Source organism: Vulpes lagopus, chromosome 5 (assembly GCF_018345385.1).
Source record: "Vulpes lagopus strain Blue_001 chromosome 5, ASM1834538v1, whole genome shotgun sequence".
Lineage (NCBI taxonomy): Eukaryota > Metazoa > Chordata > Mammalia > Carnivora > Canidae > Vulpes > Vulpes lagopus.
This window is the reverse complement of record NC_054828.1, coordinates 111,078,059-111,097,667: the sequence shown is the minus strand read 5'-3', so window position 1 is coordinate 111,097,667 and position 19,609 is coordinate 111,078,059. Positions and strand designations below refer to the sequence as shown.

The 19,609-nt window shown below is 54.2% G+C and overlaps 1 protein-coding gene across 2 annotated transcripts in view; it reads left to right on the top strand.

The window, feature by feature from the left end:
• Positions 1-3,515: 3,515 nt before the first annotated feature.
• TOGARAM2 (TOG array regulator of axonemal microtubules 2) overlaps positions 3,516-19,609 on the top strand; it is a 51,185-nt gene continuing 35,091 nt past the window's right edge. For both annotated transcript variants that reach the window (XR_005987987.1, XM_041756379.1), the window contains exons 1-6: positions 3,516-3,631; positions 8,575-8,725; positions 12,372-12,510; positions 14,407-14,520; positions 16,220-16,501; positions 19,078-19,289. Coding sequence is in view for 1 of the 2 variants with exons in the window: in XM_041756379.1 (XP_041612313.1) it covers positions 12,483-12,510; positions 14,407-14,520; positions 16,220-16,501; positions 19,078-19,289 (636 nt within the window). In the remaining variant the exon portion in view is untranslated. The remainder of the gene's footprint in view (positions 3,632-8,574; positions 8,726-12,371; positions 12,511-14,406; positions 14,521-16,219; positions 16,502-19,077; positions 19,290-19,609) is intronic.

Here is a 19,609-nt window from a genome sequence, read left to right as displayed (position 1 = left end):
ATAAAAATTCAATTAATTCAATTAATTACTGTGAATTAATTGAATTTAAATGAAAAAACCCCACAAATTTCCTCTTTTTATTTTTTTAAATTTTTTTTAATTTTTATTTATTTATGATAGTCACAGAGAGAGAGAGAGAGAGAGAGAGAGAGGCAGAGACATAGGCAGAGGGAGAAGCAGGCTCCATGCACTGGGAGCCTGATGTGGGATTCGATCCTGGGTCTCCAGGATCACGCCCTGGGCCAAAGGCAAGCGCCAAACCACTGCGCCACCCAGGGATCCCAAATTTCCTCTTTTTATAAGAGCACCAGTCATATTGGATTAGGGGCCCACCAAACTCTAGTAGGACCTCCTCTTAACTGAGCCAATTAGATCTGTAAGACTTTATTTCCAAGTAAGGTCCCATTCTGGGTTATTGGGGCCTGAAACTTCAACACATGAATTTTCAGAAGATACAATTCAACCCGTAAAAAATTATGTCTTGCCTGTGGGTTCAGTAGGCAAACAAGCATGGGTGTATGTATATTTGTGTGTTGTATGTATATGCCCGTGTGTATGTGTATATGCACATGGATATATGTGTGTATTTATGCATGTGTGTATGTGCATGTGTGTATGTGTGCGCACACACATATTTATCCACGTGTGTGCACGTGTGTATATGCACATGTGTATGTGTGAGTGCATGCATGTATATGTGCATGTGTGTGTGTACATTCATGTGTAGGTATGTGGGTACATATGTGGGTGTGTGGGTGTGTGGTGCCACGTAGGTAGATACCCAGAGGCCTGAGAGCCATTTTGGTGGGGGTCTTTCAGGTGGCTTGGATGATGCTGAGATCTGATCTCTCCTCCCTTACTCCTTCACCTGTGCCCTGCAGGCTCCCACCTCCTGGAATTCCTCTGCCTGGGGATTGATCCAAGCTTTGTGGGTCTTGCAGCTTAAACAATTCGGGGGCTTTTTTAAGAAAGAAGACAAAATTAGATCTGAAAATATTTAGGATGACACAAGAAATCACAACAAATTGGTGAGGCAGGAGATTCAAGGCCCTTCCTTCTGGGATCTCCTCAGGTGAGTGACTAGAAAGCTTTCAGATGGCAGCCTGCCCCCAGGCCCCCCTCCCATTTGGGCAACTCCTCTGGCTCCCAGGCCCTGGGAGTGGATGGAGTTCAGCAGCTTCCACCCCTGCTGGCATCTGGCCAGCTCCTTACCCTTCAGGCTTCGGGCTTACGCCACGCATCATGGCCCCCGGGCTTACTCTCATCACGTGGTCACAGCAGTGGGGAGCATGTGACTCCCCGAGGGCCTGCTCTGTGCCCAGCAGAGCACGGAGTGCCCTCTGAGGGTCAAATACACTGGGAGGAGGGGAGAGCTGTGCTCCTCCCAGGCTGGCATGTGGGGAAACCCACATGCCAACAAGGCTCCAAGAGCTTGTTTCTTGCCCAAGGTCATGCTGGGGCTGGAATCACATCCAGTCCACCTCGCAAGCTCCACTTCTCAAGGGCTGCACAAAATGTACCTCCCTTAGTGCAGGGGATGCAGGAATACACAGGTGGTTTGCGGGGGCGGGGGGGGGGGGGGAGTCTCTCTGCATTATCCAGCTCCTGAGGGCAAACTGTAGTCTTTCCTGTGTTTCTAGCATCTGGCAGAGAATGTGGCACAGGAAGTCCTCAGGAGATGCGTTATGCTCCATGGTCTAGCAGGGGCAGGTAGAGAGCAAGAGGACCGGACGGGGGCCACAGTGGAGGGGCTTGTCAGATGTGGTGCCCAGCGTGGCCTTTACCCAAGGACACTGGGAGCTACAAGGGGTGTCCGGCTGGGGAGTGATCATCGGATCTGTAGTTCTGTAGTTCTGAAGCTCTGGCTCTCGGGCTGTGATGTGAGGATGCAGTCAGGGGGCAGTACACACATGCCCTCTCCTAGCAGAGTTCAGGAACATAAAGGCTGACTTCATTCTGTCCCTGCCCTGTCTGGCCTTGCCACTGATGAATCACTGTCACTTATAAGCTATGAAACCGGGGCAAGGACTTACCCTGCTGGGCCTCAGTTTCCCCATCTGTCACTTCATGCCTACGGTGCAGGGGGAGAGTCCAGTGCAAAACACATGGAAGCCTCTTCCTGCTTCTAGCTGCCACCAGTTCTGGTTTGGAGGAAGTGCCTCCTTCCTGGGGCCTCTGCTAAAGGATGTTCAGGAGCTCAGTTCACCTTGCCAGCTTGCCCCTTGGGGAGTGATGGGGGCTTGTGGGTTTCCGGCCCAGGGCCAGTGTCTGCCATGGGCCATCTTAGTGCTCATGGGCTGGCACTCCCAGGCCCCTCATGGAGGGTGGTTAACAAAGCCTGCTCCTTTCAGGGCCTCAAGAGAGAAGGGCCTGCTCTCGGTGTGTATCAGAGAAGAGGAGAGAACCCAGGAAAGTGCTGGCAGGTCCAGGAAAGGGTTCAGTCAGTCAGCCCTGGGCACATATGAATCAGTCAGCCAGGCCTCCTGGATGTGTGACCAACCCCCTGCCAGCTTTCCCTGCTCTATATTCTGTATGCCTGCCTGGTCCCCTGTACACTTGGGGGATCTGCCTGGAAAACTTTGTAGTGTCTTTGGGCAAGTGGCTCTTTACAAGGCTGCATAAAGTCAATGAGGCCTCTGGCTCCCCCTGTCCCCACCCCGTGCCCCTTGGGTGGTGAGAAGGGGGTGGCGTGAGGAATGGAAGCAGTTGTCACTTGAGGCAGGGCAATGTCAATGAGGTGTTTCTGCCAAGGGCCTGGGCTCAACGAGGAAGCACACATGAGCTACTAGGACTCACATTTCCCAAAAGCTGGGGGAGTGCAATCTGGCTGAGGCAGACACCAGAGGCTTCTTGCTATGCATCTGTTTCTGCACGTGCTGGCGACGGGCACTAACGGATGCGGGGCGTATGGCGGGCTGGACAAAATCACAAGCCTGTTACATGCTCTGCTTAATCCTTACAGCTCCCCTACCAAGTCAGTCTTGTTATCCCCATTTTATAGATGAGGAAACAGAAGCTGAGAAAGGTTAAAGACTGGCCAGAGGTCACACAGCTGGAAAAAGCAGGACCAGGATTCAAAGGTAGTTCTGCCGATTGCCGAGGCCTGGGCGCTCACACTACCTGCCCTTCTGCATCTAGACATAGCTCGAGAACTACCCAGAATTGGGCCCACGGGCCCCTGCAGCAAATCCAGGGGCTCACTGCCAGGGGCATTCCTGCCGCAAGCCTGCCGTGCACTCCCTTGCCGTGGTCACTGAGCAGTAGGGCCCAGGTGACTCTCACAGGCAGCCCCACAGGACAGGTCAACCACTTGGGAGTGCCCAGCGCCTGGCGGGGCCCCAGAGGAAATGAGGCCAAGGGGAAATGTCTCCTGGCTCCTTTTCTCCCTCATGCAGGAGCTACGGGCTCCTTCAGGGCAGCGGTTGCTATGCAGCCTTGTTTATTCAAGGAGAGCCTGGCAGAGGCCAGGAGCACGCCAGCAGCAGGACCAGGGGCTCTCCAACAGCCTGGGGCTGGCCAGGTGTGGGGCCTCGTCGTCCTTGCCCCCTTGGGCCCAGGGGCCACATTGTCCACAGAGAGATTGCAGAGCCTGGATTCCTCCAGTGACAGGGGTTGGCCTCTGGACAGAGAGGTAAGGGGGTGTGCAGGGCAAAGGGAGTGGGCGGAGGGTCAGCCTGCCTGGAGTCCTTGGAGGACAGATCTAGAGCAAGGACAAAGGGCACCCAGGGATGGAGGCTGTGGGGCGTGGGCAGGCCCTTCCTCTCTCTGGAGCCTGCGGTTCTCTGAGCCTGCGAGCCAAGGAAGGGGGCTGTGCTCTCCTCTTGGCCATGACCTCTGGCAGAGCTCCCTGAGTGGGGGCCAGCTCCACTCCCTGGGATGCCGAGGGTGAAGGTGTCGGAGGGATGAGGAAGGCTCTGTGTTAGGGGCACAGGCTGTGGGCCGGCTGGAAAAAGCAGGATTCAAGGCCAACTCTTCCTGCTGCCCAGGCCTGGGTGTTCACACTACCTGTGCCTCTGCGGCTGGGTTTGAATTCTGGCTCCGCCTCTTACTGGCTGTGTGGACTTAGGGTTTTTTCATTCTGAGCCTCAGTTTCCTTGCCTATAAAGTGGGGGTTAAGTGATGCGTCCCTTGGGGCTGCCTGTGAAGGGTGGAGGTGGTAAGGAGAGAGAGGGGAGAGTGTTGGCCCCTGTGCTAAATGGAAGTTACTTTTGTTGATGCCATTATTACTACAGGGGAGATGATCGTGTTCCCTTCCAGAGCAGACTCTGGGCTCTAGAAACAAGGGTTTTGTGAACCACGTCTCCAGGACAAAGACTCACATTGGCTGGGGACCTCAAAGGGCTAGTGTTACCTCCAGAGCCCTGCGAGGGGCTGTAGGGCCTGAGCTTTGCGGATGCATCGCTGCAGAGGGTCACCCAGGCAGAGGGTGCAGGGGTGTAGCCAGGCGGGTCCCCTCTAACCCCAGGCTGCCCACCTCGGCCCTGTAGCCTTGGCCTAGGAGTCTAGAAGAAGGAGGAACGTCATGGGAGCAGGTGATGGGGAGCTGTCAGGCTGAGCTCGGGAGGGACCTACTGGGGCCACCTCATAGGCACCTGGCTCTGCTCACTGACGTGGACGCTTAGAAGTTTATTGTTTTATACTCAACCTCTTGGCAGCCAGAAAAATGTATAAAACTCACCAACTGTGTCAAGTAGGATTATAAAGTCAATGTGTAGCCACCACCGCCCAGGGCAGGAAGGAGACGCCCCCCAGGGCAGCCTCCTGAAGGCTCCCCCACAGGCCCCTCCCTGTCACAGCCACCTCCCTGCCCCCCAGGGCTGACCACACTCCCCACGTCCTCTGGCTTTCCCATGAAGTCTTACCATCTCTGCATGCATATCTGAGCTGTTGAATTTTGTCTTCCTTTGAACTCCATACAAACAGAATGGTACCCTCTGGAGTCTTTCGTGCCCGGCTTCTTCCAATAAACACTGCTCTGGGGAGTCACCATGGTGCTGAGCGGAGTGGGGTTGAGTAGTTTTTCTCATTTTCATTGCTGTGGAATATTCCACGGCATCAATACCCATAACTTTCTCCAGTTTCCTGTTGGGCATTGGGATTACTTCCAGATTTGGGCCATTGCCATCAGAGCTGCTTGGAACATTCTCATACTTCTGTGTTGGTTCACAACCTGCAAGGTTTTCTCTAGGGTAGATGCCCGGGGGCCGTCTTGCTGGGCATAGGGCTTGCATGTCTCTAACTTTATTAGATGAACCAGACGGCTTTCCCCCGAGGCCGTGCCCCTGTCCCAATGGCCAGCCCTGCATCAGAGCCTGGCTGCGCTGCGTCACAGCAGCACTAGATGTCATCATTTTTTTGGGCAATCTTTGCAGACTGGAAGCGTCTTAACTAATTTGCATTTTCCTGATCAGCAGTGGGTCGGGGCCTTCTTTGTCTTTCTTCCTCCTGGCTTCCCTCCTTTTTGGACCTGTCCCTGGTCTCCTTGCTCAGCATCCTCATTGTGCTGTTTCCCAATCTCTGTTTTCCTCTCTGTCCTGTAGACCCCTCTGTCCCTTTGCCTCCATTCTCCTTCTGAGGGGACAATCATTCATCCATGTCATTCCTCTGCCATCGATCTTGGAGCAGCAGTCCCAGACTTCTGAGCAGCTGTCTGCAGGTCTGAGATTTTCACTGTGTTTGTACTTCAAAACCTATGGATTTGGGCCCTCCTTGTGTCATTTCTTGGGCCTTGGCTTTCCCTTTCAGTAAAATAAGGACAGAAGAAATGGCCCTCCACAGAAGCCCTTTCAGTTTTCCAGGCAAAACCTGGCATATGTCCTGGAGAGGCACCTGGAAGGTTCTAGCGTTTGGTCAAGCAGGGTAAGCTTTCTCCTGGGGCCACTGGGAAAGGACAGAGCTAGTGGTCTGAAGTCTGCTGAGCTTCTAACAGGGAGACTTTTGTGAAGAGCCATTTCCTGGCACAGGACAGTCATTTAGACAGGGCCACCCCAAGTTTGCTGAGATGCTGATTGGAAGAGATGTTTAATTCTTCTCAGCCCTTCAGGTCCTCTCATACCTGTAAGTGCTCACGGAGTGGAGCTCCAGCTGCTGGGCAGGGGTCCCCGAGCGGAGAAGCCAAGCAGAGAGCCTTCCTGGGGCAGTGGACTGGGCGACTTTGCGTCAGACTCCAGGACTAGGATCAAGCCCTTGGACCACTCAGACCTCAATGGTGGAAATGTCAGGGAGGATGGGCAGAAGGCTTCCGAGTGGCAGCCAGTGGCTGTGTTTCAGGCAGGCTTGACACATGGCACCCAGCCCCAGGAAATGATCCTCAGGAAGCGTTGTCATGGCCCTGACCAGGCACTGCCGTCTGAGGCAATGCACTGACCAGTGCTGAGGTGCCCACTTAGGGGAGGCCTTGGTGGGAGGGTGGAGGAGGAAGCTGAGGACCTTGCCAGCTGGTGGCCACTGTGATGCCTGCAGGGGTGTGGCCCCTCAGGGTAGGCTTTGGCTGTGACTGCCCTGTAGCAACTTCAGGCCCCACATTAACCCCTCATTTACCAGCCAGGAGACTAGCTGATCTTCAGGGTCTCTTACAGCTCAAAATTCAGTGACCAGAGAAATAGAGGAAGGTACCTCTTGCCCCACAATGTGAAGCTTCGTTGATCTGATCTAGCACGTGATCTGATCTCTAATTTGTATTTGCATCAAGATGATACACAAAAGTGGGACAGACTCAGATTTTGAATTTTGTAAATTTGTGGATATGTTACATGTCCTTTCCCCGAGGGACACCACTTACTCATCCAGTGACTTTGTGTGGATTAGAAAAAGACATTTCATGATCAAGGCACTTTACTTCTCTTCATCAGAGAAAGGCACTAAATGTGGCAAATCCGTAGTGTCTACAGTGTGAATCATGCCCCCTTAATTATGATGCCTTGTGCAGTGCCCAACCTGAACAATCCCACAGGGCGGCTGTGCTTGTCACCCACTGCCATAGTCTTCCAAACAGAGCCTACATAAAATTTTTTCTCCACCATAGGCCTTCCCATGTCTTCTAGAGCAATGATCCTTATATCAGAATTCACGGCCCTAGACATATATGCAGCTCTTTCCTTCCTCTCTCTGTACCCACCTCCCTCCCCCTCCAACACACACACTGAATTATTGCAAATGGAAGGCTGCATTCTTCAGCTGTGTTGGGAATAAAAATGGTTGAGAAGTTCTGCTTTGGGCTCTTGGCCATGAGATCCACCCTATCCCGGAAAGTCATTAAAACGCAGGCACTGACTTCCTCCTTAACAGACTCTGTTCTGGTAAGAAGGGATCTCTTGGAGCATTTCCCAGCAAGGTAATACTTGGGCTGCTCTTCCAGGTGTCCTGCCCCAGCCTGTCCACGGACGCGTGCTCGTCCCCGAAAACTTATGCAATGAAGGACATCCGTCAGGTGGCACCTCCATGCTACCACAATATTACCCCTGAATTCTTGCTTCGGGGCTAGACAACTTGAAATGCTTTTCATATTTTATTGAATACTCTCAGTAATATTGTGAGAAAGGTGTTACTATTTCCCTTTTGCAGTTAAATTGAAGGCCAGAGAGGTTCAGTAATGCGTTGTAACGTGTGAAGTCACGCAGCTAGTAGGCGATGGAATTAGTGCCCGGCTGTTAACTCCTGAGCGCACACTGTCCTCTCATGTCTCCACTGATTAGTTCTAGGTCTCCATCCAGCTACTTACCCTCTCTGAGCCTCGGTCTTATCATGTATAAAATGAAGACAATAACATCTGCCCTGTTGCGCTATTTCAAAAGCTAACTAGAACCATCTGTGGCAGTACCCGGCCCTAGGCCTGGTGCAAACCAGCACGGAACTAAGAAATGTTAGTTCCCTTCCCTGTTTCTTCTCAAGAAAGCTGTCTGTGAAGATGTGCTATAGTTTTCGATTTCTTCATGCATGTGTGCTGCAACCGGTTATGGAGGTCTTACTATGCGCCAGGCACTGTGTTCGTCGCTTTGTGTTTCTCTACAGTCCTGTGGGCCTGCTAGCTGATGCACCCCCTGCTGTCTGGAGCACAGAGGGTTACAGGAGGATCGACCCCACCTGATCCCATTACAGCAGGGAGGTGGCATCTGCAACCAGTGGGTGTAGCGCCAGAGCTGGTGAAGGGGCCCGGGAAGGGGCATTAATGGTGGGGGGGGGGCATGTCATCTGTGAGCTGCCTTCCTGCCAGCCCTGAGTGGGGAGCCTGAATGGGGGTCCTTGGGCACCTCTCCCAGGGGTTCTGGTGGGTGTGGGGATCAGTCTCCCAGTTTTGGTGGAGACGGCTCCTGGACTCCCAGTCCCAGAAGTCAGATAATGTCATTCTTCTCCTTGAAAAGTCTTTAGAGTTCCCCTTGCCTGCAGAGCAAGGGCAGACTCTGAAGAGCACTATGGGTCTCCCCACACTGGCTCTCCACCTTCCCAGGCTCGGGTCCTCCTGCCACGCCCCAAACTCACAGCCTGTTTGTTCCTCCACGCCTCTACTCAGACAGTTTTCTCAGCCTGCGAGGCCTTCCTCACTTCCCTCCTCATCTAGACCCTGCTTCTTTCCAGGCCCGGGGAGGATGCTGCTTTCCTGTGGGGGGTCTCCAGGTGCCTAGTCAGACAGCACCGCTGCCCTCCTGTGTGCCTGTCCCCACCCAGGACCCACTGTGCTCCACCCAGTGTCACAGCAGGTGTTGCTTCCCAGCACAGCAAATCCCAGGTGAGAACCGCGGAGGGCCCGGCCTGGCTAGTCTAAGCCTCTGACCCTACGGACCTGTCTGTCTCCTCCACGTGAGGGGCACCCGTGTCACCTGGATCTGTCTTGTAGGGACGGACGGCTGGCCCATCATAACTTTAAAGATGGTGCATGGGCAGAGGAAGGGAAAGGAAGAGTTCACACCTGATCTTATTGACTGTCTAGCAGCAATGGTGCTGAATTTTTTTGCACGTGACTTCACTTAATCCTGACCAAACCCTTTGGTAGGACATTTTTTTAAATGAAGAAACCAAAGCTCAAAGGAAATAAAGAAATTTCTTGTTAATATGAGAGGGGCAGAGCAGGGTTCAAACCCAGCTGTGTTTTACAAGGCTAAAGATCTAGGTGTCCCGGGGGTGGAGGGGTGGTATTTAGGAGCATTCTGGGCTGGGGGTGTAGGGTGGGAAGGCTGCCATCTGAGGCCTCTGTTTAGAAGAGAATGTTTCAGTGGGGGATATTTTTGGGTTCAGAATCGAAGTTTGTTCACTCTGCCATCTTTGCCCTATTCCCCTTCTCTACCCATCTTGACATGTCACCACTGTCCCCCCCCCCCCCCCCAGTATGTCCAAGGAGGTGAGAACTCTGACTTCTTGGATCCCGTGCCTCTCAGAGGTCTCTAAAAGGAGGAGTGGGTAGTGTCACAGCCACACGAGGGAAGTTGCACCTGTGGCAGCCCTGAGGTGGGTGGGCAGCTAGGGCTGCATCTCAGGACTGGGCCCCCATTCTCTCCTGGGCCTCTCTGCAGGCACAAGCGTGATTGGGATCTTGTCGCTGGGTCTGACATTCTTTACAGGGCCAATGCTAGCTTGTTTCCCTTCCACTTGAAACCTGAGTCCCCTCTGTGGCCTCTCTTCATTCCTGTGGTGCCAATCACCATGGAACCTGTGTAGCTATAGCTCTAGTGGAAGGAGCAGACAATGGTCAGTTACCTTGGGCCACTCCATTCCCTAAACTGGGAGGCCAAGGGTGGAGGAGCCAGCTCTCTTGGGCAATCCAGAGCCTCAGGGAGTAAGGACAGAATTTTGGTCCCCAGAACCCACTGGCTAGTCATCCTGTAGGTCAAGGGTTGGCTGTTCCAATAGAGAACAGTCACTTCTTGGTGCCCAGAACAGAACAGTGCCAGGTGCAAGTGGGGGTTCAGTGGATTGTGTCTTGGGGGATCAGGTGCTAAGTACACTTGATGCTAAGGCCCAAAGTTTTATCCACATTTGGGCTGGGATTTCTGATCTTGGTTTTTATAGTTTGTACATGAATTTTTAAGCTCCTTCCCGGTTGTGGGCCTCTGTGACTTTCCTGGGGAGGTGCCACCCATTGTTTTCACGTAAGACATAAGACATGGTCATTAGCCACATGCAGCTGTGGCCACTTCCCCTTGGGCAGGTGCCTGGGAGATCCTGCACACAGACCTTGGGGGTCTAGAGGTCACGCATTGTTGACATGGTCAGGAGCAGGCCTGAGAGGGGGGTCTGGTGGCTGAGTTGCCCTGGCAGGCTATGACGTGGCTGCAGGTCTCTTCTCTGTGCTGCAGGTGTCCCCAGGGCATGGAGTAATATCAGCTTCTGGCCCAGTGGCCATTGTGCCTACTGAGGAGGTTGTGGCAAGTGGGGAGGGGGCTGTCTTGTTCAGAAGGCCCTTAGCAGTAGCGCTGGCCACTGAGACATATGCCATCTGTACTCTCAGGTAGCTCCAAATTTTCTCTTTAGTCTCCTAGAGAGTGATCACCTTGGGGAAACTGAGGCAGTAATAACCACTTTGACAGCGTAAGGTGAGAAGCATGGTTGAGATCTCAGTCGGAAGTGAATCCGAACTGTAGCCCAGTGGTTCTCAATCCTGTTTGAACATCGAAATCAGTCAGAAGTTAAGAAAAAGTAACCGAACAGATTCTCATGACCTGGTCCCTAGAAGACTCTAATTCAGTAGAGGCCAGAGGTGGGGCCTTGGAATCTGTCGTCCTTTCTATTTGTTCCCGGGTGGCTGTGATCTGCAGCCAAGGTTGAGAACAAGGGCTGTAGCTAAATCTCGCTTTTCTGCATATAATTCGCATAGAAAGCCAATGCTCTGGTTGGAAATGGCAGGTTTCACTGTCTGCAATGCCTGGGCTCTGGCTTGTTTTGCTTTAATTCAGCTGTGGATGGCCTGTCCCCGCCTGGAACATTCCTGCTGGGCTTTGCCGGAAACAGCTGCTTGCCAATCTCTTGAGTCTCTTTGCCAGCCCGCTGGGACGAGGGGCGGGTTGTTGAGACCTCTTCCACCACCTGCTTGGGAGAAGTGCTGGGTCTCAGGGACATTCCCTTGTGGCCAAATACTTATCCTAGTAGTCAGCAGACAGGGAGCTGAGGGGAAAATTCTCCTTGGCCACAGAACCTGAGGGCTTGGGGACGTAAGCAGAGAGACCAGGCAAAGGCTGAGCTGGAACCTCTGTTGGGGCCAGAAGTGTTGCTAGGAGCTGCTCTGCCTTCTGGGGCCAGGGTGGGGACGGTGGCAGGCTGGCTTCCAGGCGGAAGGAGGTTTTCTCAGTTTCTGAGTTGGGATTTGCTGCTCAGCAAAAGGAAGTTGGCACTGACTGTATCCTGCCCTGTCCCCAGATGATACCTCGAGGGAGCTGCTCCAGAGTAGAGATTGGGAGATGTGGCCTTTACCCCTGATTTTGTCACTGATCTGCTCTGGCCTCCACCTCCCTACCTGTTGAGGTGAAAACAGGTCACCCTTATCTCAGCAAAGACTATTAAATTGGGTGAAGTCACAGAGCCCGTGGTGAGACCCTTGTCCCACGGAAAGAGAATAAGGTCAGATCCGGAGTGAGAGCTGATGATTGACCCCAGGGGATTAAGGGAGACCAGAAAGAGGCTTGAAGTGGTCAAGCAGTTGGCCACAGGGCGATGTGATGACTCTCTGACAGGGTCAGAGGTGTATGGTTTGGTGAGAAGGTGGGCCATGAACTTCGTGCAGATAGAGGCTGGCACATCCTGACTGAAAACTAGGGAGCTGCTTTCTGGGGAGACCCTGCCACATCCTGAGCGGTAAGCGGAGTCACGGAGCTCTACATGTGTTACGAGCTTCCGGGGCAGCAGGCAGAGAAAACAGGTTTTTGTTTTTGTTTTTGTTTTTTTAATTCATGAGAGACACAACACAGGCAGAGGGAGAAGCAGGCTCCACGCAGGAAGCCCGATGTGGGACCTGATCCTGGGACCCCCGGACCACACCCCGGGCCGAAGGGAGACGCCAAACCACTGAGCCACCCAGGGATCCCCAGAAAACAGGTTTTTGAAGAAAATAGAAACTAATAGAGAAAGAAGACATCAGATTCCGCCTCGATAGATTCCACCTTCCCCAGAGACCCTAAGGTGTCCTTGTCAAGGCCACAAGGTTAGCCAGCTTAGCGGCTTTCGGTGACACTCTTCGTAAAACAGCCCTGCTCACGGTCACGCGGCCTTGGCACTTGGAAAGTTTCAAGTGTCTCAGAGAGTCAGAATGTCAGAAAAGAGATGTCCTTTGGTCCAGCAGCAAATTTTCTCCCTGGGAGAGTACTTCGGCTCCTGATGGGCTTCCTGCAAAGTCATTTCAAAAGTGTGTTATCTGTGCGGCTTCGCTCTGCCGCTCCCTACTGTAGGCCCCGGATGTTTCGGGCTGCAGCCTTCTGGACGCCCGAGGACTGTGTTGACAGCCCAGCAAGTAGCGCCTGCCTCCGGACAACCTCCCGGGCAGCTTCTCCACCCAGGGCATGGGCAGCCGCGATGCCGTCCCTCCAGGTAAGGGGCCGCACCTGCCTGGGAGACGTAGCAGCCAGGTGGCCACGCCTTTCCCCCCTGGCCCAGCTCTCTGCTGGCTGACGCTGGCCCCCCATGCTCAGCTTGTTGTCTGGGGGCTTCCTGGCCCCAGGGAAAGGCTCAGAGTGTTCTAGAAATTCTCTAGAGGCTGAGCTGCGCCTCCATTGTCTGTGCTGGTGGGCTGGCTGAGGAGCTGGCTTGTTTTGTGGTCAGAGGACATGAGGCTGGGCTCTCAGGGAGGGCTGGGTGTCTCTGTCTCTTCGGCTGCAGGGCAGGAGGATGGGAACAGCGTGGCGAGCTCGGTGTCGGGAGGTGGGGTTCCAGGTCTGATGCTCTGCCTCTGGGAGCTGGCTACATGAACCTCAGTGTCCTCTGGAGAGTGAGGAGATCCACAGGTCCTGCCACAGATGGAAGGGGTGCTAGTGAGGTGGGGAGCTGCTTTTCCCTGGAGAGGTTGGAGCCAAGGCCCTGGGATGACTTGGGAGGGAGGTAGAGGACCCTGCAATGACAGGTCATTACCTAGGGGCAGAGCACCCTGGGGCTTTGATATGTTAATGTAAGAACAGTTTTAATAATTTAGTGCCACATCAGATCCTGCTGGACATTAGAGTCTTGTAGGGAAGTGCTGAAAGCTTAAGAAAAACCTAGAAATCTAGAAATAGAATGAAGGTGTGACCATATGAACCCCTAATCCTGTCCAACTCCTTTGCTTCACTGATCTGGGGACTGAGACTCAGAGAGGCTAGCTTATTTCCTCAAGGTCCCACAGCTGACAGAAATAGCAAGGGAGCAGACTCCTGACTCCTGGTCTAGGGACCTTCCACCCTGGGAGTGGGTGTGCTGGGTTGCACCTTGGTGGGGGCTTCTCCAGCTGGTGGTCCTGAGATGTACCTCAGATGGGGAGCCAGGGGGTGTAGGACCAATGATTCAGCTTGCTAACATTTAAGTGCCTCCTGAGCAGGTCCTGCAAAGATGACTAGGACGGGGTCCCTGTGCCAGGGTGTGGCAGGGTGGGGTGGGTAAGGTGGAGCATGCCTGGCCTGCAGTGGGGACACGGAGGAGAGGCAAGGCTTCTCAAAGTAGTAGTGACTGCTTAGCCGAGGCCCCCTCCCCACTTCCTGACCCTCAGCTCAGGGCCCCACCGCTGGGCTCCGAGCCCCACACTGTCACTGCCTATTCCTCATCATCTCCCCCACCGGCCTTCAGGCCTTGCCCAGGATGGTATCACTGGGGACTGGGGCGCAGAGCCCCTGACAGGCAGCGTTTGATACATATCCGCAGTAGGGATCGACCGAATCAATTTGCTGAGCCGGGGAGGTTTTGGAGGAGATAAAGGGTCAGTGCAGGACACGCTGATGAGGGGCTGGAGGACTCTCAGGAGAGGGTTGTTGGGCAGGTAATTAAATGCTCTGCTTGGCCATCGGCCACCGTGGGGAGAGGTCAGGGTCGAAGCCATAGATTGGGGGTTACTGCATGAAGGTGACAATTAAAGGCATGGCAGGGAGAGGCCCATGTGAGCAGCTAGAGGGAAATGTGCAGGGAAGGTGGGGCAGGGGTGTGTGGGGGGAGGGAGCCCGTGAAGGGGCCTATGAAGGTGTGGAGTGGCGGGGTAAGGGTCGGGGCTGGAGCACAGCTGGACAGAGAAGGCTGGCAGGTGTGAAAAGGGGGATCCAAGCTAAGAAGGCTGGGCACAGTGAGGTGGTGGGCTTTGGTGGGATCATGGCACCCTGGCCAGCTGGGTGCAGGGTGGGAGGTCCCCACCTTGGGCCAGGCTCTTGCTTGGGGGATGGGCCACAGAGCCCCCATGGGGGAGAGTGCTGGGGCAGTCTGTTGCCCGTCCCGATCTCAGGTACTGCTCTTCCTGTGTTCTGTCCCCAGCCAAAGTTCCGGCTCCGGTGGCAGTGTACTGTGGGAGTGTCCCTCGAACCAGCGCTGGGCCCCGTGGGCCCCCGGCTGGGCGCAGCGACTCCAGGCTGCAGGCTTATGGAGAAGGTGAGGTTGGGAGACGAGGCCTGCTGATGCAGTCCCACCATGTGGCCTTCGATGCCCCGAGTGGCCTCTCCGGGTTCCACGGGCAGCTGTCCCATCAGGGCTGGGGAGCGGAGAGCAGAGCCTAGGCCTCCGCCTGGAGAGAGGACGTGCGATGGCCTAGATGCCTGGCTGGGCCCCCCAGCTATGGGCAGAGCTTATATTCACAGTAGTGTCTGCTCTAAATGCCCTTCAGTTCTAGGTGGGTCCTTTCAATTTTGTGGCTCAGGGGATGGAGATGCTAGAGGGGGACACACAGGAACAAGACGTGGGGATCCCAGCACACCCCTCACTGTCCGCAGAACCCAGGGAGAGCCCCAGGAGCCCCGGGAGGACAGGGCCTGCTGCCCCTCACCTGGGGGTCTGGGCAGGCAGTCAGCATCCAGGGCGGAAGGCGAGGAAGAGGCCGCCGGGCAGGGGACAGCTGCTGGCGTGGTGGTTTTCAGGACGGCCATCCGGATTCCCGGCCTCTTTCTGCTCTAACTTCCAGCTGCAGACCCCTTCCCTGCCGAGCCCTGGTTCGAGGGTTTGCAATGGAGAACATGATTACTCTAGCGGCTGGCCCTCCTTCAGGCTACAGGCCTGGGGTGGCACCAAGGTCACCTCTTGCTGGGTCTGGTGCTGTCCAGGATCTGTGACCTCTTTCTGCAGGGGTCACGGCTTATGTCAAGGCACTCCAAAAAATGCTTTCTGTGTGTGGTAGAAACTCTAAAAGCTGGTCTCCTGGTTTGCTTTCCCCGGCTCTCCCATGGTCAGGGCTCCTTCAAGGACTAGTTCAAACATCACTACTTCATGAAGGTTTTCTAGATCCTTTTCTTCCTTCTCTACATGCACAAAGCATTTTGCTGAGATCACTTTTACGGCACATCTCACCTTTTACCTTGTAATGAACCCATTTAGGGACAAATCTTATTTCTCGAATAGATTGAAAGTCCTTTAGTGGTAAGGACTGCGTCTCACCCATCTCTGGACCTCCACTGCCTGGACAGTGCTTGGCACACACGAGAGGCTCTCACTGAGTGTTTGTTGAATGAGCACTTGGATAAGCCAGTGTCTGCGTGGAAGCATGCTTTGTTCTGAGTCACCTGAACTCTTTTCAATCTGCATTTGGTATTGTTGGGTATATATTTATATATTTTAAAGATTTTATTTATTCATAAGAGACACAGAGAGAGAGGAAGAGACACAGGCAGAGGGAGAAGCAAGCTCCTTGCAGGGAGCCCGATGTGGGACTTGATCCCGGATCCCAGGATCACACCTTGAGATGAAGGCAGACGCTCAAAAAATGAGCCACTCAGGCGTCCCTATTGTTGGGTATATTGAATGAATTGGTTGGGGTCTTGGAGCTTGCTGCTGGATGGTGGTCCCTGAGCAGAAGGTCTTCCCTAAGTATTTATGGCCTCATGTCTGTGCTGTGATAGGGCTGCACGTTGACTCCCCTTTCTTCCCTCCAGTAGCTCATGACACAGGTCTTGTTAAGGTTAGGCTTCACAGAGGCTGTTGAATGAATGAATTGAGCCAAAGAGCGATGATAACACCAAGTGATCAGGATTCATGGGGCAAGGCCGGATGGTTCTAAGGAAGCAGCACCGAAGAGCTGGCTGGTGCCCCGTGCTGCCGTGGGTGCTGTGTGCCTCGCTACTCTTGCCTCTGTCTCCCTCAGGCTCCCTCCAGCCAACTCTGAGCGTCCCGCTGGAGAAGCCGCTGCACCTCTTGAGTGGACGCAGGGACCCCAGCAGCCTCAAGCTGGATGCCCCCCTGAAGAGCTGGCAGGCCAGGAATGGCCACCCCAGGAGCCTGGCCACCTTGTCCCTGGGGTCCAGCCCCCCAGCACCCTTCTCCTCTCTGGAGTCTGAGGCCAACAGTGTGGCCCGGGACACCACCCAGATCAAGGACAAGCTCAAGAAAAGGAGGCTCTCAGAGGGCTTGGCAACATCCTCCCGAGGTGAGCCCTGGGCCCAGTGCACCCATCTCCCACTCACCCTGAGGTCAGGGACCCCAGGCTACCTGGCTGTGAGGATCGGTAGGTCTCTGCTGGCAGCCGGGTTCTCTCCCAAGCTGGTCAGGGCACACCCAGCGAGCTGCCCTCCCGGGAAGGCCACCTTCCACCTGGGCTCTGCAGTGCCCTCCCAATGAAGCTCCCCTTCCCCCTTGCCTCCTTCTCCCCCTGCGAATCTTCTCTCCAGAAGGATCTTTCTAAAGTGCTGACCTGATCATGTAGTTCCTCCCACTCCCACCAATGATGCCTAGAACCACCCCATGGTTTGGGGATGTGCTTACAGTAAGCTCCTAAACAGTCCCCTGTGCACGAGGCTGTCACCCTATGTCTACACCACACTCTCCCCTCCTCTCTGCTCATCAGATACACTGCCCCCCCCCCATTCTGGAGCAGGTGGGCTTCCTCCAGCCTCAGGCTCTGACAGGCTATCTCCTCACCTCCCTCCATTGCTCGCCCATCCTTCCTGCCCAGCTCAGAAGCCTTCCTCAGAGGGGCCTTCTTGACTTCCCAGTCTGCCTCCGTCCCAGTGACACTCTCTACTAATGCCCTCCAGTTTTGTCTCTCAGCTCTTTTCACGGTTTGCATCTGTGTATTCACTTGTGTGATTATTTGTTCCACATCTGAATTTTGGACTTGGCGGTATTCTCTAAGAGGTCGGGAGAGAGTTGCCTGGCAAGGGAGATTCTCCAGAAACGTTTGTTGAGGAGATGAGCAAAGAATTAAGCAGTGGGCACTTTATATTCCAGTAGTGGACAAACCAGGAAAACGGGCCAGGTTCAAATCTCAGTCCTGACGCTGGCTGGCTCTGGGACTTTGGGCAAGTCACCCCTTCAACCTTGGTTTTCCTGCAGTGTGATGGCGATAGTAATATGCTGTGTGACAGAGTTCAGTGACAAATTGTGCACAGAATTCTCAGCACCTGGCATTTTGGGTAGAACCAAATAAATTTTCATTTTCTTTTCTCTCTCCTCTTCTCCCGGACAAATCGTGTCACTGGGTCTTTTCTTAGCTCAGTGAATGCTTGAGCAACAAGGAATAAGAAGACTTGAAGTCTTAGGAAGAAGGGGGACATCCTGTCGAGGGGCAGGTGGTTGCTGCTGCCAGACTTGGGGTTGTACCCGGCCAGCCCTGCTTCCCGTGAGGTCTCCCTGGGGCATGACGGTGCCCAGGGAAATGCAAGGGAGCCCCTGTTAGGAGTCCACCTGGGACTGGACATTATGGAGGTGGCAGGTGGGGGGGTGGTCAGAGTGCTTAGAATTTCCAGGTGGCTCAACTTCTGGAATTGCCGGGCCAGTGACTCCCTCCTTGAGAGGTCTGAAGTCTTTTTCTAGACCTGTCATCTCTTTTTCTAGACCTGTCATCTCTTTTTCTAGACCTGTCATCTCTTTTTTTCACCAAGTTCTAGTATAGGAGAAAAAGAACAGGGGTTGTTCTACGCATGTACAGATGGGAAGTGGTCTTGATTTATCAGGTCCCTCAGCAAGTGTGGTGGCACAGGGATCTCTGGTCCCCTGAGCAGGCCTGGGCTGTCCTCTCCACCCTAGACTGAGGCTATGTTGGCCTCTCTGTGCCACCACCCAGAGAGGGCCCAAGGTGGGTACCGTCTCCACCCAGCTTGTGACCCCGTCCTTACATCTCTCCCTTCAACACGCTGACAGAACTGATGACAGGGCAAAGCAGAGCCAGGCTGGGCAGGGGAGCCAGAGAAGCTATTTTGACTTGGTTGTTTTGATGCAACCACTTTGATGTAGTTGGAACGAAATGGCCTTTGCAAGTTACACTCTCATTTGTTTTTTTCACCACCATAGGGACGGCAGGGGGCACGTGGCTGCTCCCGATGGGGTGCGGCGAGGGGCAGAGAGGATGCCTGTTGGGCACATAAGTTACTCGTAAAGGGGCTGAGAGTGTAATGGTCTGCTTTTAGATTAGGTCAGGGTGTCCCCTGTGTCAAAACAGCAGCACCCCACATCATCAGCTGAAAAGGAAGGGGGCACAGAAGTCATTTGTCATTTATGGGCACCCATCATGTGCCAGGTCCTTTCGTGGTGTTGTACGCAAGTCGTTGAATCTTTGGATAACCCCTTGACGTTACTCCTTTCATTTCACAGAAGAGCAAATGGGGCTTCAGAGACTTGCCCAGCTCCCCCAGCCACTAGGCAGGCCCGGAGCCCACTGGCCTCACTCCTCGTCTAGTACTGGCGTGCTTCCCTTCCTGTCTAGCCTGCCTCTGAATTTTATTTTTATTTTATTTTTATTTTATTTTTATTTATATTTTATTTTATTTTTTTGCCTCTGAATTTTAAATAGATGACTTTGATTGGCTCTTTTTACCAAATTTTATAGAAATGGGAACAGACCCTCAGCAGTGTCGGCTTGCTCAGCCTAGAGGTGGGGGTGGGGCCGGGGTGATCTCCTCCTCCCCTCACAATCCCAGCCATCCCTGGAACATGGCCCTGTTGCCAGTACCTGGATTCCCTCACTCCCCGTGCTCCTGGGACTAACTTATGCCCCACCCCTCCCAGTCTCCCTGGATCCTGTGGGAGGCCCCAGAGGAGTTCCTCTGAGGAGTGCCATCCCCCGGGCCACCTCTCAGAGGCTCCTGAGACTGCCCAGGCCGATGCCTCCCATCCAGAGCATCCCCACCACCCCTGAGGCCGGCGGAGCCAAGGAGAAGGGCCTGGACCCACCTGAGAGCAGTCAGGGTCCGCAGGGGCTGAGACCTGGTGCCCAGGAGGTAAGGTGGTTTGGCTGCTTGGAGTTTTGCCTGTCTGTCCTGTCTTTATTTTCATTCTTTACCACCCAACCCTGGTCCCTGAGCCCTGAGCTTCTCTGGAGGTGTGCAAGGGGCTGCCTTCAAGGACAGGGGTGGCACTGGGAGGGGCATCTTCCCCACAGCATCCAAAGCCTTTGTACCTGGCCTGGGAGCTTGGCTGGCTGCCCCAGGGGTGCTGAGCACAGGCTGTGTGCCCTCCAGTCCTACACTTGGTGGTCCCTAGACCTTCTCTGGTCTCCATGTTCTAGAGTTGCTCATGCTCTGGCTTCTACTCTGCCGCT